Source organism: Pongo abelii, chromosome 3 (genome assembly GCF_028885655.2).
Source record: "Pongo abelii isolate AG06213 chromosome 3, NHGRI_mPonAbe1-v2.0_pri, whole genome shotgun sequence".
Taxonomy (NCBI): domain Eukaryota; kingdom Metazoa; phylum Chordata; class Mammalia; order Primates; family Hominidae; genus Pongo; species Pongo abelii.
This window is the reverse complement of record NC_071988.2, coordinates 102692061-102709687: the sequence shown is the minus strand read 5'-3', so window position 1 is coordinate 102709687 and position 17627 is coordinate 102692061. Positions and strand designations below refer to the sequence as shown.

Here is a 17627-nt window from a genome sequence, read left to right as displayed (position 1 = left end):
TACAACCACAGATTTGCTTTGCTTTGGCAACCGGACAATATATTTGTCAGCAGTAATGTCACAGGAGAGGTCAGAATAATCCAAGTGGGAAATCATCCGAGAGAGCTGAAACATACTTTGTTTATGGATTTGAATATGAATGCTTCTGATATTCTGGGGATTCACTTGTAAATAAATACTAAACAAGGCTGAAGAGCAAAGAGTTTATTGACCTTCCTCACCTTCCACCTCTAATCAGTTTTTCCAAAACCTGCTCAGCCTTTCACTATCTTGTGGAACATTGACCCAAGCAGAAAATTGCCTCTGCACAGACCTTGAAGATGATGGAAGTATTTAGGGCTAAAGGCTTATTTTATAATCTTCATTAAAAAATGGGGGGTGGTGCCAATAGTCATAGAGGGAGTTGACAGTCCATTTCTTTTCATTTTCTTTAATACTGTTGACCTTCTGGGTTTGTGTTTTAGGAGAGGCTCAATTATATTGGGCCAGAAGAATTTGTTCAGGCGTTCGTGCAGAAGGACCCTTTGGATAATGACAAGGTAATCAGTCTGCCCAAAGGTCAGCACTGAAACCAAAAATGGAATTTATCAGTCTGTGATAGTGGATATAAAGGACAGATGTTAGATCTATATTCTGTTGTAGATTTTAAAATCAGATTTTTTTTTTTCATCAGCCACGTCTGATTCATGGCAGTTTTCTTGAGCGAGGTCTCCAAGCTCCTTTATAATATTGCCCCATCACTAACTTGTAGCCTTTTCTTCCTCCTTATTGGGAAATTTAGTAAGACCTTTACAACAAGTAGATGCAGGCATTTGTGGTGATGAAAATAGGAGATGAAAGCATAATGGTTTTAGCAGATTAAGAATCTGCTAAGAGAGAAGGTTCTGCCCATAATTCAACAATAGCAGGGGCAGGAAAGACAGGATGCACATCCAGCTTGCTGAGCAAGGGGCTTAACTGCTTTGCCTCTTATTTTAAGGTGAATCTCTCATGAGAGGTTTATTGCCTAGGTGCAGCCCACTATGAAAGAAAATAATGCTGGGCATGGACTGTCAAGTCAGTGTACACATATAAGAAAATTTTTCATCTCCCAGTGACCTGGAAGCATTTTGAATTGTTAGGCAAAGACTACAACACCCGCTGCTGAAAGCCCCCTTCTGAGAGTAGGGGCAACAGCTGCTTTCCGGCCTTAGAATAGTGTCTCCTAATACAGGAAGTGAAGAATTTGTTTTGCAGTAGAAGGCTAGTGGACTCATTGTTTGTTTCTTTCTTTTGGAAGGAAGGAAAGAGGGGTGTAATTAGCCTCTTCAAGCTGGCCTTGAACTTCAAGATGAGATTAACTTTTTTGCCTTTGAACAATGTGTTACTCACCCTACTAAAGACCATGATGGTGTAGACTTCTGTTTATCTACTTGGAAGATACTTAGTTTGTTGCAACATTATGTTCTAAAATTTTGTCCTATGCTTAATTTTAAGAGAAAATGTTCTACTCCTCTGTACTCTTAGCCACTTTTTGCTGTATTGATTATAGCAGTTGGTATTTGCACTCCATCTGAGTCGGGATTGTTTTGGAATGCAGCCAGAATTCTTCCTCTGAATTGTGTTTCTGAAGATACAATCCAGACTAACTTAGTTTCTTGGGAAGAGGGGTAGGGACACTTTTTTTTTTGGAGGCCGAATCTCACTCTGCCACCCACGCTAGAATGCAGTCGTGCAATCCCGGTTCACTACAACCTCCTCCCGGGTTCAAGAGATTCTCCTGCTTCAGCCTCCCAAGTAGCTGGAATTACAGGCACGCACCACCGTGCCCAGCCAATTTTTTGTATATTTAGTAGAGACGGGGTTTCACCATATTAGCCAGGCTGATCTCGAACTCCTGACCTCTGGCGATCCACCTGCCTCAGCCTCCCAAAGTGTTGGGATTACAGGCGTGAGCCACCACGCCCGGCCTAAGGACACTTTTATAAATGCATCAGAGTACATTTCTAGACCTCAAGTGTTTCACTGGACTATCCTATTTCTGTAAGGATAATCAAGAATGCCAGTGGTTGTCTTTCTCTCTCTCTTTTGTTGTTCTAAAAAGCTTTCCTAATCCATAAACTGAGAATAAAGGCTCGTATTTCACAAAATGAGAGGCCAATACATTCTTTTTTTTCCTCTAACTCATCTGTTTACTTTGTTTTCTCTAAAGAGTTGCTACAGTGAACGGAAGAAAACACGAAACTTAGAAGCTTACGTGGAATGGTTTAATCGCCTCAGCTACTTGGTTGCTACAGAAATCTGTATGGTGAGGAAATGAATTTTCTGTCTCCTAGTTCTCAACATTATTTTTTCATACTTATTTTAGAACTGTTGGGCCTTCCTACTGGATAACTGCCCTCTATTGTCTTTTACTGTATAGCCTGTTAAGAAAAAACACCGAGCAAGAATGATCGAGTATTTCATTGATGTAGCTCGGGAGTGTTTTAACATTGGCAACTTCAACTCCTTGATGGCAATAATCTGTGAGTATTTTGTGGAGGATACATGTCATTTATCTTTACGAATCCTGTGAAATGACCCACAGAAAATTTGCAAATAGTATGGTTTTGTTAATACAGACTGCATTTTTTAATCCAGAGTTATTTGAGAATGTCCAAAATGCTTTAAATAGCCAAATGAGTGCAAGTATGTGTGTAATCTTTCTTAAGTATGCAAGAATTGTTGGAATGTTTTAAGTTAACCTTAGCTAAATATTCATCTACAAAGGCTTATAGGTAAGATATTTGTCTACATAAAGAGTTTTAAAAAGTATTTTGGCAGCTTGCATATCAAGTATTATAGAAATAATGATCCAAGACTAAATTATCTGATTCCTTGGACAAGAGAGTGGCCTAAGAAACTGGCACATTTTCTAACTGTTCAGGCTTCTAGTACTTATCACCCACAGACCTTATTACTCTAGTGTACAAACTCATTCCTCTATATCATGGAGGTTTTAACATCAGAGACCATGTTTCTTTCCTTTCATTCTATAAATAGGTATGGTAACAATATGTCTTGGTTGTTCCAATTTATACTTGCTGTCTTGCCTTAATTATTGATAATAGCTTTTGATAATAGCTCTTTCATTAAAAAGTGTCCTAGTTTGTATGATCAATTATATGGCCATCTTACAAATTGTAGGTGGTCAATAAACATTTGAATAAAAGAATAGGCCGGGCACAGTGGCTGAAGCCTATAATCCCAGCACTTTGGGAGGCCAAGGCGGGCAGATCACGAAGTCAGGAGATCGAGACCACCCTGGCCAACATGGTGAAACCCTGTATCTACTAAAAATACAAAAATTAGCTGGACATGGTGACACATGCCTGTAATCCCAGCCACTCAGGAGGCTGAGGCAGGAGAATTGCTTGAACCAGGGAGTTGGAGGTGGCAGTGAGCTGAAATCATGCCACTGCATTCTAGCCTGGCAACAGAGTGAGACTCCATCTAAAAAAAAAAGAAGAAGAAGAGAGTTGAGGTCTTTTTGAAGGATCAGTTTGAAGCTAGAGAGTCTACCAAATTTAATTCAAGAATCTTAATCTAATAAATTCTCCCTTCCACCAATTTATTGTTCCATTTTGTTTACATATCATTTCCTCTTTCTCTCCCCCCCATAAAAATACTGGCCAAGTCTCAGCTTATTATTTATCTGACTAACTCCATGAACATAGCAAACAGAAAGATTATCTGAATCAGGGACTGAAAGGCCCACAGTCTAGATAACAGATTACTTAATTTCCCTCTTCTACTAGTAAGAAAATGTCAAGGCAAGCTATAGCATCAGAGAAAATGTTTGTAATGCATACAGCTGACAAATAACTTGTATCCAGAATCTATAAAAAACCCTGCAAATCAATAAAAAGACAAGCAACCTAGTGAAAAAAAGGCCAAAAGACTGAAACAGATATGTCATGCAAGAAGATACTGTATATTAATGGCTAACGAGTATCTGAAATGGTGTTCCACATCATTATTCATCAGAGAAATACAAATTAAATTGCAGCAAAATATTAATACCATTGCATACACTAGAATGACTGGAATTTTAAAAACTGGTTACACCAAATAGTGTTGAAGATGTGGAACAAATGGGGCTCTTGTTATACATTATTGGTAGGAGTATAAAATAGTACTACTACTTTGGAAAACTGTTCAGCAATTTCTTATAAGGTTAAACATATTTCTACCCTGCAATGCAGAGATTGCACACACCTACATATTTACTCCATGAAAATGCAAACACATGTCCACAGAAAGATTTGTAAAAGAATGCAGCTTTATTCATAATTGCCCAAGACTGGAAACAATCCAAATGCCCATTTACAAATGAATGGCTAAATAAATTGTGGCATATTAATACAATAAAATACTGTTTGGCAATAAAAATGAACAATTGATACATATAAGTAACATGGATTAATTTTAGAATCATTATGTTGTGCAAAATAAGACAGACACAAGAGTAGATACAGTATGATTTCATTGATATGAAGTTCTAGGACAGACAAAACCAATCTCTGGTTTTAGGCAGCCAGTGTTCTGATTTCTGTGGTGGTGGGGAGGTGACCAAAGAGGGTCCAAAGGAGCTTTCTAGGATCATGAAATGTGCTACTATATCTTGATTGGAGTGGTAATACATGGACTTACACATTAGTCAAAATTCATCTAATTATGTGTTTAAGATCTGTGTATTTTTTGTATGTAAATTGTACCTCAGTTAGGAAGCAATCTTCCACTTCTGGTCCTTAAAATATGAATGTTGCTGGCATGGAATTAATATATGTACTCATTTAGGCTAACGTGGGTTCCTTTTCTGTACAACAGCCACTGTAATATTTTTCTGAATAGTTATAGTACATAAAGTATCATTCAGGAGAGGCAGCATGGCTTGTTGGAATGAGTGTGGGTTATGGTGTTAGCTCCGTGTGAGCTTCCATGTCTGTTACTTGTTAACTGGATATCCTTGGGAAAATTTCTTACTCCCTGGAACTTTAGCATATTCTTTTAAGAATGTTGAGGGGATGTATGAGGTAATACACGCAAAGCATGGTTGACACATTAGTTTCTAGGTCAAAGATCAGCAAACTATGACCCGTGGGTCAAATATGGCCCACCACGGGTTTCTTTATGACCAGTGAGCTAAGAATGGTTTTTGTCTTTTTAAATGATTGAAAAAAATGAAAATAATAATATTAACATTTCTAACATGTGACTGTAATATAAACTCAGATTTCAGTGCACATAAACAAAGTTTTACTGGAACACAACCATAACCATTTGTTTATGTAGTTATCTACATAACTGGATGGTGGCTGTTTTTGCATGGCAGTGATAGTGTCTTGTAGTGATGACACAGACCATATGGACTGAAAGCCTTAAATGCTTACTCTCTTTCCCTTTATAGAGAAAATGTATTCACCTCTGCACAGAGTCAGTGGTAAATTTATGCTGTTTCTCGACTCAGAATTTGCAAAAAAAAAAAAGTGATAAAATTGGAGTTTGTTACTTACTAATTTTAGAATTCTCAGTAATGAACGTATTTTAGAAGTATATGTTTATGGTTTTTCTTATTTCTCTCTTTCAATTTTCCTTTTTTCTCCCTCTCTGTTTCAAATGGGAAGCTGGTATGAATATGAGCCCAGTCTCTCGACTAAAAAAAACTTGGGCCAAAGTGAAGACTGCAAAATTTGACATTCTTGAGGTATGTGAAGCTGATGTTTTGCTGTTAAGTAACACTTTATACCTGGAAAGTGGAATTCCTTTATGTGGTCTTGCCTCTCCATCAGACTACGACAGAGGAAAAAGCCCATCTATCTTTACAGACCCAGGGAAAGGAAAGTGGGTAGAATTGGAGGGGAAAATAAATCAGGTTATGTACTGGTTGCTTTATAGGTAGAGATGTCCATTCTGGCGTTAATTGACTGGGGAAATAGTGACCTGTCAGTCACATCACCTTATATGCCAGAATGGAATTTTGGTCCTGAGCAGTTGAGAGCTTTACTTCACTGTGAGCCTGTTAGCTTCATTTATCTTCAGTGTCTCAGGGGAAGGGTTCCCCATCCCTACAGTAACATTTATTCATCATCCTGTCAACAAATTTAGCTGACCTGTGAAAAAGCCCTTCCCATACAATTCTGAGGATAGTGAGAATTGTGGGCCAGGCGCAGTGGCTCATGCCCGTAATCCTAGCACTTTGGGAGGCTGAGGCAGAAGGATCACCTGAACCCAGGAGTTCAAGACCAGCCTGGGCAACATGGTGAAACCCCACCTCTATGAAAAATACAAAAAATTAGCCGGGTGTGGTGGCACATGCCTGTAGTCCCAGCTACTTGCAGGGCTGAGGCAGGAGGATTGATTGAGCCTGGAAGGTGGGAGCTGTAGTGAGCCAAGATCACACCACTGCACTACAGCCTGGGTGGCAAAGTGAGACCCTGTCTCAAAAAAAAAAAAAAAAAAAAAATCACGTGCAAGAGTATGTGTATTTGAATCATACTCATCTCAGCACTACCTTGGTATATCAGTGCTTTGAATTACTATCTTTGGAGATAATAAGAAAGTGTTCTCTTCCAAGTTTTCTCCCAAATTGGAAATTACCATTATATATATAATGTTATGATCTATTCATACAACCTAATACACTTATTTTCCTTCTTGCAAAATAATATGCTTCAATTATTTGTGCGTGATTTGTCACTACAAAGTGTTGGATCACTATACATGGCTAACCATCAACGGGCCCGTTGACCTTCAGATGCAAACAGGAAATTTTTCTGATGCTGGTGTTTGACTCTTATTAGTTTTACATCTAAGCTCAACAATTAGCCTAGAAAGAATGTGGTTTAGGCTTAGCGTTATTGAAGCTGACATCAGCTCGCATAATTACACCAAACCTCAGGAAAGAAAACACTTGTGTCATGTGCATTTGTGTGCATGAGAAGGATAAATCATATTCCTACTGAGTTTCCTAACTTATTTTGAATTTTATATATAGCTAAATGTGTGATCTTATAAACTTCCTATAGAAGTTTACAATAAATAAATAGTTAATATTCTTCTCTCTTTTATCTATAGCATCAGATGGACCCTTCAAGCAATTTCTATAATTATCGAACAGCTCTTCGTGGGGCAGCACAAAGGTCTTTAACTGCTCATAGTAGTAGAGAAAAGGTATGCACTTAAAGTAGTGTCTTTCTTATGGTAGAGTTGCTGTGTTTTATGCGGAAATGCTATGTGAACTACTACACTGAAGTTTTTTTACTTTTTGAGATTTAAGACAGAGACATGTGTACTCTAGAAATGATACCACTTGACACACAGAGAAGAATGCTACCAGAAAGTTTGTTAGACTGGATATTGCTGTGTTATTATTACATTACTTAAATAATTACTCTGTAGTGCCTCTTAATTGTGTTTCAAGCAATACATTAAGTCATATGTTAAGATGACTAATAGCATTAGAGAGTAATTTAGTTTAATGGAAAATAGACATTTAAGCTCTGCACAAGGTAGCTGACTTAATATAACCTTTCTCTTAAAAGAATTAGCTTACCTCCCATGGTTAAGTCATTTATTTTCAGAAAGTGGGTTAGTTGCTATAGCATTAGGCGTGCTGTTACTAATTGGATGATGGGGGTAGCAGAAAAAGTACAGGGGTAATGTCTGAGAAATTAATGGTCCTTTCTCACTCTACCCTACTCTTAAAACAAATTAGTACCATCCTGCATCTACCATATTCTTGATTCTGAGGGTCCTTTCTTGGCACATTTTGGTGTCATATTTCTTTACAGAGGAAGGATAAGCTGTTTCAACATTTGGCAGTCATGTTATTTGAGAAGTGAATACTTAGTTATGGTAACTGGGTTAATGAAGGTTGCTTGATGGAGGTTATTTTCGGTTTAGATTCCATCCATCTTTTAACTTAAACTGTATCTTCCACAAATGAAAGAAAATGAGGTAAAAAACATTTCACGGCTTCCCAGTCACGTCCCCTGAAAAAGCTTCAGACTCAGTGATCTGAAATAAAAATAAACACAAAACCCCACCTTTAATAAATGCTAACTTGGTTCTCAATCAGATCTGAAATATCAGTTCTAACAATGTTTGAGGGATATTGTAAATACTTCAAATTTTTTATTTAAATAAAGAAACTTATAAGATCAGAGGGGGTATGAAGCAGAGATGACAGTCTTACTGTAGCCTGACAGAGTTTGCCAGCTTTTAAGTTTTACTTGCTCAATCCCAGTACTCTTGTGATTAGATTGAGAAAAAAAATCTAATATGAGGTCTTTTAAGCTTCAAACAATGAGCACATGTGGGAGGATTGCAGTACACTGAAGAGTAAGCCCACTGAAGGGGCTGTACGTGGCCTCATTCACCTTCTCTGTGTTGCAGGGCAGGCAAGGTTCTCTCTGCATGGGCTTCAGTGAGGGCTTGGTGGGCTCTGCCCCAGGGAGGAGGCTGTGGAGTCATATCTGTGAGTAGGGAGCTGCATTGTTGGCCAAAGAAATTCTGAAGTGCAATCCCTCCAAAATATCTCAGTTGTGGAATTCTTTTTTCTACAAAAAGTCCCAAGTATTTACCCTTTACATCATTTAATAAATTATGTCTGCTTTAGTTTTGTTTTGCTTTAAACAGCTTCTATGTGAACATATAAATTGTACTCTGTAGTTCATAAAACAAATGAAATCACAGCCATTCAATTATTAAAAAGTCAAGAAACAATAGATGCTGGCGAGGCTGTGGAGAAATAGCAACACTTTTACACTGTTGTTGGGAAAGCAGATTAGTTCAACGTAATTTACATAATTGTGGAAGACGGTGTGGCAATTCCTCAAGGATCTAGAACCAGAAATACCATTTGACCCAGCAATCCCATTACTGGGTATATACCCAAAGGAATATAAATCATTCTGCTATAAAGACACATGCACATGTATGTTTATTGCAGCAGTATTTACAATAGCAAAGACACGGAACCAACCCAAATGCCCATCAGTGATAGATTGGATAAAGAAAATGTGGTACATATACACCATGGAATACTATGCAGCCATAAAAGGAATGAGATCATGTCTTTTGTGGGGACATAGATGAAGCTAGAAGCCATCATCCTCAGCAAACTAACACAGGAACAGAAAACCAAACACTGCATGTTCTTACTCGTAAGTGGGAGTTGAACAATGAGAACACATGGACACAGGGAGAGGACAACACATAAGGGGCCAGTAGGGGGCTGGGGGGCAATGGGAGGGAGAGCATTAGGACAAATACCTAATGCATGTGGGGCTTAAAACCTAGATGATGGGTTGATAGGTGCAGCAAACCACCATGACACATGTATACCTATGTAAGAAATCTGCACATTGTGCACACATATCCCAGAACTTAAAATTTAAACAAAAAAATCACAGCCATTTAAAAAAATGCCATCTCTTTTTACAGTTGGGCTCAAAGGCTAAGAGTGAAAGCATTTCTAGTTAAATCCACCTTTTATTCAAGAAAATTGGGATTCTTGGCCAGGCGTGGTGGCACACGCCTGTAATCCCAGCACTTTGGGAGGCTGAGGCAGGTGGATCACCTGAGGTCAGGAGTTCAAGACCAACCTGACCAATATGGTGAATCTTTTGTATCCTTTTAAATCTCAAGTTTGTGTGGTCAGAGTGGCACATCTCTAGGTACCTAATAGAGAACAAACCAAATGTGTCTTCCACACAGCAGCCCTTAAATATTCTTTAAATAGCTGTTTTTTTTTTTCTGTAGGTACCTGTGTCTCCAGGTTTTTAACCATTTCTCTTATGATTACATGGCTTTAAATCCTCTTGCCATTCCAATTCTGCTCCTGTGAAATTACTTGGTCCTATTTATCAGCATTCATTTCTAGGTGTGGAACTGGCAAAACCCTTATGGTGTAGTTGCTGGGTCTCTGAATTAAGAATATTTTGAAAGGAAATTCGAAAATATTATTACCTGAGAAGTTCTCCTGCTAAAAACATCATTGACAAGACCTTCAGGAAAATGAACTTTTGCTTTGTTCTACTAATAATGTGTACATTCACTTAGCTTATGGAAATCTGAAGTCCTTATAATCTGATTTTCACTATATTAGATTTGTATAGGGGCTACAGATCTGAAGGGAATTATCCATGAATAAATGAGAAGTTGAAGCCTGCGAGGCTTCTTTCTTGCATACAGACATAAGGAACAGAGCAGTAAAATATCCTAAGTAAGATTATTTCTATTTCTTTTTCTATGAAAGAGTGATTGAGATAGTCAATAGTGGAGCATCTTGCAGGCAACCCTGAATGCAAAAATCATGTAAGGTAATAGCCTTTGCCATCTAGAATTTATAATCCAGCTATAGGCACCTGGTGTGAATTTATGAGAAGTTTAAATATCAATAAGAAACAGTAAATGATCAGCACCGCATGAATCTCACAGCTCAGCACCAAAGAATAGAGCACAAAAATAAAGTTCTTGTTGAAAAGCTGCTACAATATACAAATATTACATCTTGATTATAATTTTGTTCTTATTTCCCTGGGGCTGTCTTATGATGATGTATCCTTATTATCCTCTAAGTGCATATTCACCTTGGACACAGTAGCACAGAAGACAGTATGAAGATGAATGAATATGGCTATCTTCCAGTAAAACTCGATGGCCACTGTCATTTGAATTTCATATAATTTCCATGCATCTTGAAATATTATTATTTTGATTTTTTTAGCTACTTAACAAATGTAAAATGTGTGACTCCTAGGCCATAAAAAAGAGGCCTGAGGGCCACAGTTTGCCAACTCCTGGCTTATACCACCCGGAAATTCTGAAGCGAAATTTTTTGCTGTTGTCTGGCAGCATCCAAAGTCCAGCATTTCCATTCACAAATAGTCTTTCAAAGAAGCAAGGTTCAGTTGTACTTTTACTATTGTTACTATGCTGTTTAGTTCTAACATAGTGGAAAATAGCTAATCATATTAGAAGGAAAAGTAATGAGATCTTTACTAATTTGGCTTTAGAGACTGTCAGAGATAATAACAAATGATTAAAAGTATGTTTAGGTGAGATGTCAAAAGATGTCAAAACGGAAGATTCATTTTGGTTATTTTCAGAAATCAATGAAACAAAAATAATCAAAACTTGTTTTTTAAATGACTTTGGTGAAAATCTGAATTTTTCCTTAGAAGGGAATTGATACTTAATATTTTTATGTGTGAGCCCAAAAGTATGTTTTCTGTTCACTCAATATAGAAGTACCACCTGAGTCATAAGCTTAGGACACTTCAAAGATCTGACCTTGGGGAAACAAGATAGGCCCATGATTGGTGTTTAGTGGATTCTTTACATTGTAGGAAATTTAGAATCTTTAAAAATATGTTGATATTTGAGAGAAAATGGAAATTACTGTATGTGAGCCTTTTTCTCTGTTTCTTGTAGGCTTAGTATGATTTGGGGTACTTACTGAGAGATTATTGCTTTAGGTTAATTAATTAAATACCACCTCATCAAGCCAAAGAATTCAGATGGGAAAGTATTTTTAAAGGTTTATTGTTTTTAAACAGCTATTAATTTTAATTTATACATTCATATTTCCTCCTTCACCTGGGGCACATTTGTCTCAAAACATATTATGCAAGGTACTTCTTAGGTGATTTCCTATGAGAGCAGGTGCTAACTTGTTCATCATACACAGGCCAGGTTTACAATAGAAAGTTTGTAGCAACTATTCTAAAACCTTGAACTCTCACATTATCTTGAGGAATGTCTTCAAGAAGAAATAAAATGTTTGTCTAAAAAAAAGTTTATCTTAATTGTAGACATCTAAATAATAAGCAGTACAGCTTCTAGCAGGGAGATGGGTCATGCATCTTAAAATCTTGGTACATGGCTGGGCTTGGTGGCTCGTGCCTATAATCTGGGCACTTTGGGAGGCTGAGATAAGAGGATTGCTTGACTTCCATGAGTTCGAGACTAGCCTGGGCAACATAGTGAGACTCCATCTCTACACAAAATTTTTAAAAATTAACTGGGTGTGGTGGCACACGCCTGTAGTCCCAGGTATAGGAGGCTGAGGCTAGAGGATTGCTTGAGCCTAGGAGGTCAAGGCTGCAGTAAGCCATGATTGCACCACCGTACTCCAGCCAGGGTGACAGAGCAAGACCTGTCTCTTAAAAAAAAAAAAAAAAAAAAAAAAAAAAAAGGCTGGGCGCAGTGGCTCACACCTGTAATCCCAGCACTTTGGGAGGCCAAGGTCAGGAGATCAAGACCATCCTGGCTAACACAGTGAAACCCCATCTCTACTAAAAAATACAAAAAAAAAAAAAAATTAGCCAGGCGTGGTGGTGGGTACCTGTAGTCCCAGCTACTCGGGAGGCTGAGGCAGGAGAATGGCATGAACCCGGGAGGCGGAGCTTGCAGTGGGTGAGACTGCGCTACTGCACTCCAGCCTGGGTGACAGAGAGAGACTCCATCTCAAAAAAAAAAAAAAAAAAAAAAATTGGTGCCTGCAGTGATAGATATTCTATTAACATTTTGCTAAGGGGTTGGTTGCTAAGTGAAAGGCAAGAGTTCTTTTAGGTATTTTTTCTTTCATAGTAGCTAGAGTTTTCAGATTTTATTGCATATTACTGCAATGAGAAAAATAGGAAAAATTGTAATAAAAGTACTAACCTATTCACTTCCCAATGCTGCTTGTCCTTGCTGTGCTTTGGTTATAAATAGCAGTTGTAAGCAAAATTATGTAAGGGAAGAAATTGCTGTTGTGTAAGAAACAAAACACTGTACCTTAGTTCTTTGTGGCCTTCCGTGTAATCAGAAGTTAATGTTGTTCATTAATCTTGCGTATTTTTATGAGAGGCTAAATATTTGTTTGCCCGGACAAACCAGAATCTTTTGTTTCCTCTAGATTGTGATACCATTCTTCAGTCTCTTAATCAAAGATATTTATTTCCTCAATGAGGGTTGTGCCAACCGCCTTCCCAATGGCCATGTCAATTTTGAGGTGAGTGTGATAAAGTAGGATACAAAAATCCGAGCACAAGGAGAGGGGCAGCTTCTCCAGCACCGCATTCCTGGCCAGGCAGCCAAAGCCAATTCTGCAGTTTCAGAACAAATTATCTCTTTCCATATTACTTTGAAAGAAATTAACAATACCAAGTAGAAGAGAGTAGCTGAGCCATTATGATGATGATTATTACTATTTGAGGGAACTTGAGAAAATTTTTATACCTCACAAATAGATTTTATTAAATTAAGAAAACTATATAATTCAGAAGATTAAACACCAGAAAGTAACTGCAGTAGCTCACGCCTGTAATACTAGTCCATTAGGAGGCCAAGGTGGGAGGATTGCTTGAGGCTAGGAGTTGGAAACCAGCCTGTGCAACAGTGAGACCCTGTCTCTACAAAAAATTACAATATTAGCTAGTCGTGGTGGTTCACACCTGTAGTCCCTGCTAGTAGCAGGGAGGCTGAGGCTGAAGGATTGCTTGAGCCCAGGAGTTTGAGGTTGCAGTGAGCTATCATTGCACCACCGCACTCTAGCTTTGGTGACAGAGTGAAACCCTGTCTCCTTAATAAAATAAGAAGGAATCATTTCAAATGGAATTGCCTCTCCCAAGCTCATAATTATCTTTTTATGATCACCTTTATATTCTTTTTTTACTTATCTTCCAGAAATTTTGGGAACTGGCCAAACAAGTGAGTGAATTTATGACATGGAAACAAGTGGAGTGTCCATTTGAGAGGGACCGGAAGATCTTGCAGTATCTGCTCACAGTACCAGTCTTCAGTGAAGATGGTAAGGCCATTCAATAGGAGCTACCACTAGCATCCCCAAATCCTTTATTTAGGAAATTAGTATAGAAATGCTTGGTTACTCATATAGTAATGAGGCCTGTCCTCTGATCTGTTCCATGTTAAGTGTTTTCTGTTTCACAGAAAATGTATGATTTGTCCCTAAAATATTTGCACTTAATATTCACCTATAAACAGTATGTTTCTGTGTTTAAGTATTCTTTATAATACCAGATTTGCAAAGCTATGGGCACAAATGGGGTTATTGAAGAATTTTTTTTTTCTTGTTTGAGCTTACTTGAATAGACAAAAGGTGTTTTGTGGTATGTTGATAGTCAATGTAATTTGGAGAAAAAAAACAAACACAGTAAATTGCTACCCTCTGCTGTTTAAAAAAGTACTGGAACATTTTGACCTGTTAAAACATTAGGGAATTTGAAGCAGAAAAAGTGATTAGATACAGAAAAAAATCATCAGAAGTGAGCTCATAAAATACTTACAGATTTATTTTATTTTTTTGTTATATCCTAATATTACAGGAATTAATAGCACCTATTAACAGTTTCTCATAGTAGATTGATAGTATTTACAATAATGACTTTTTTTTTTTTTTTTTTTTTTTTTTTTAAGGCAGCGACTCACTCTGTCACCCAGGCTGGAGTGCAGTGGCACGATCACAGCTCACTGCAGCCTCAACCTCCTGGGCTCAAGCAATCCTCCCACCTTAGCCTTCTGGATAGCTGGGAGTATAGGCATGCACCACCATGCCTGATTAATTTTTTTCTTTCTTTTTTTTTTTTTTTCTTGTAGAGACATGGTTTTGCCGTGTTGTCCAGGCTGGTCTCCAACTATTGGGCTCACATGATCTGCCCACAGCCTCTCAAACTGCTGAGATTATGCCACCACGCCCAGCCAGGAGAACATTTTGAATTAATATCACCTATACCAGAGGGGATTTGATTGTTTGTAATCTCTATAAAGAGGATTAATAACAAACTTTTGAATTTTTAAATGAAGAGTCTTTCTGATTTAAAAAGGAAGAAAAATATTAGTAGAATGGAAAATTGGCCTAGAAAACCTGGCTTTTTACCTAGTAAAGAGTTTTAAAAAAAAGAAAAAAAGGAAAAAACAACTCAGGCTACAAGGAAAGAACTCCCACCCCTTTCTTTGTAAAGAACATTAAGTCTGAGTATACGACAGCATCATATATGGCTTACATTTTATAAGCTTTTTTTGCCTTATACATTCTTAGGTAATTAAGTGCGTTTTTGGCTTAGAAGCCCTTGGGTTTTCATTGAGATGGTCAGTCAGAGGCAAAGTGATATTCTGCGTTCTTCATGAAACAGTGAAGCTTCTTGGTCATGACTTGATGTTTTGAAGAGTATTTTGCTATGGAGTTTGGCTCAAGTCGAACAAGGGATGGATGGTGGTAGATAATATATCAAGAGAAGGTTTTAATGTTAATGCACTTTCTTTTGTTTGATTGTAGCTCTCTACTTGGCTTCTTATGAGAGTGAAGGACCTGAAAATCATATAGAGAAAGACAGATGGAAGTCTCTAAGGTGGGTCTCATTCTTCTCATTGCTGCACAGGTCTGAAGGAAATTGGCTTTATTTGAAGAAAGCCACATGCGTTCTATAGGAAGCTGCTGTCTATCTGTTCCAAGTCCTCTGCACTTTATCTCTTGTACACCAAATCTCTGTGGCTCAGAATTCTCACTACCATCATTCTGCTTTATTGTCTTTCATTTTTTTTATACTGGCAGATATACAGTGACTGTTCTTTTTCTCTCCCATTATTTAATAGAATGAGGAACTGAATGATAGTATGGTAAAAAAAAAAATATGCATTGACTTTGTCTAAAATATCAGAAGTTCAGACTTTATTTCTGAAGAGTTCTTGTAACACTAAAATTGTATTTAACCTGAGATAAGGAAAGAAGTACTAGTAGGCTTTATAAAGTTGGGTTTGCCACTTTCCAAGTGGATCTCAGTCCCCTCTTTGTTTGAGAGAGTTGGGACTTCAAACATAATCTGGAGATTTTTCAGATTTACAACTTTTGCTATTCTATGAGTATTTTTGAAGAAAACTGGAATAGGCTTAAATTTGTATTTTAAGCATTTGAGATACTTTAATAGGCAAAAGCAGCCCAGGGTATAATATAATCAAACTTGTTATCACTATAGTCCTACTGAGAAACTCGGAATGTATACCTTTTTGTATTAGGGTTTACAAGCACATATTCTCTTATTTTTGTGGTCCCAGAATCATTTGAGAGCCTTCATTATACTTGATATTAGGCTAGATTTCATGAACCAGGATATCTAAGATATACTTGGTTTTGTGTGGTTGTGTTTATTCCAAAGGAAAGCTTAGGCCTTCTTTGTAGCTCCCAATGATGAGGGATAAGGTATGAAGGCATTGGAATTCTTATCCTTAGGATATCATAGTAATTGGTGAAGGATTGGAGATGTTTCCTGTATCCCCAGACACAAACATAAAGAAGGTTTGGCCAATGCCTAAAGCCATGGGATATAACAGGCTTGTTGGGCTGATGCCTATATATATATGTACAGGACTAAAATGCATTGACTAATTATATATATATAAATAAAATATATAATTTTGTGCCGGGCAGTGGCACATTTCAATTAAAATTTTGTATTACTCTGTTTGTATTAAAATATTTCACTGTGCTATTTAATATTATTCATGTGCAAAACATGAGCCTCAGAGTGCATATCTTGCTGGATAAAAGATTTGAGAATTACTCCTTTTAGTTATCCTTTTTTGATACATTTTGCCTTCCATATGTCTCCTTTTTAATCCCTCCTTTCTGAATTTTTAAAAACAGTTTGGTGGGGTCCCTGGGTATAGCTTAGCTTTTGTTACTTTTCTTGTAGATTTTTAAAAAAATTGGTAAGCAAATTGGCTACACATAAATGATATCTGGTATCTGCATTACCTGTGGTCTCCAGACATTTTAAATTAATCCAGACCTACCTACAAAATTACTTTCTAGTTCTTGTTATTTTATGACATATTAACTAGTGGTTAGATTGGAAAGGTTCATAAGTCAAAGGTTTGACTTTAAAAGCTAAAGATTGAACTGTATAATGTCTTCCCACGTCTGTACTGTTCACATAATATATGACATCTAACATTTGATTGTGAAATGAGAAAGGTTCCCTTGTGCCCCTCCCAGGACATGCGATGGGGGTGTGGTGTGGCTCCCTTCTTCAGTGCCCTGCTGCTCAAACCTCTAGAGGAGCATACCAATGGGCAGGCTGTGGGGCTCCGACCCCACGGCAGTGTCTAGGGGTGAATGTTTATAGCTCTTGAAGCCCCAGTGGGCCTGTATTACAAGGTGCTCCCTTATTTTGCCATCTATAGGTGGCTTGCGTTAACCAGCTCAATTAGACCCTCTACCTTATGGCAAGGACAGAGGGCTTTCTGTATCCCAGCATTCTTGCCTCGGTGTACTGGAAGAATCAGGTCGCGTATAGGCTTGGAAAATGAGTGCAAAGTTTTTTGTTTGTTTTTTTGAGACGAAGTCTCTCTCTGTCGCCCAGGCTGGATTGCAGTGGGAGGATCTCGGCTCACTGCAGGCTCCGCCTCCTGGGTTCACGCCATTCTCCTGCCTCAGCCTCCTGGGTAGCTGGGACTACAGGCGCCCGCCACCACGCCCTGCTAATTTTTTGTATTTTTAGTAGAGACGGGGCTTCACCATGTTAGCCAGAATAGTCTCGATCTCCTGACCCCGTGATCCGCCCGCCTCAGCCTCTCAAAGTGCTGGGATTACAGGCGTGAGA

The 17627-nt window shown here is 38.0% G+C and overlaps 1 protein-coding gene across 8 annotated transcripts in view; it reads left to right on the top strand.

The window, feature by feature from the left end:
• The window catches only part of RASGEF1B (RasGEF domain family member 1B), a 613492-nt gene that overhangs the window by 592256 nt on the left and 3609 nt on the right, over nucleotides 1-17627 (top strand). For all 8 annotated transcript variants that reach the window (XM_054553339.2, XM_054553340.2, XM_054553341.2 and 5 more), the window contains 8 exon segments: nucleotides 465-539; nucleotides 2192-2287; nucleotides 2402-2504; nucleotides 5646-5725; nucleotides 7096-7191; nucleotides 12926-13021; nucleotides 13696-13819; nucleotides 15305-15377. In XM_054553339.2, coding sequence (XP_054409314.1) covers nucleotides 465-539; nucleotides 2192-2287; nucleotides 2402-2504; nucleotides 5646-5725; nucleotides 7096-7191; nucleotides 12926-13021; nucleotides 13696-13819; nucleotides 15305-15377 — 743 coding nt within the window.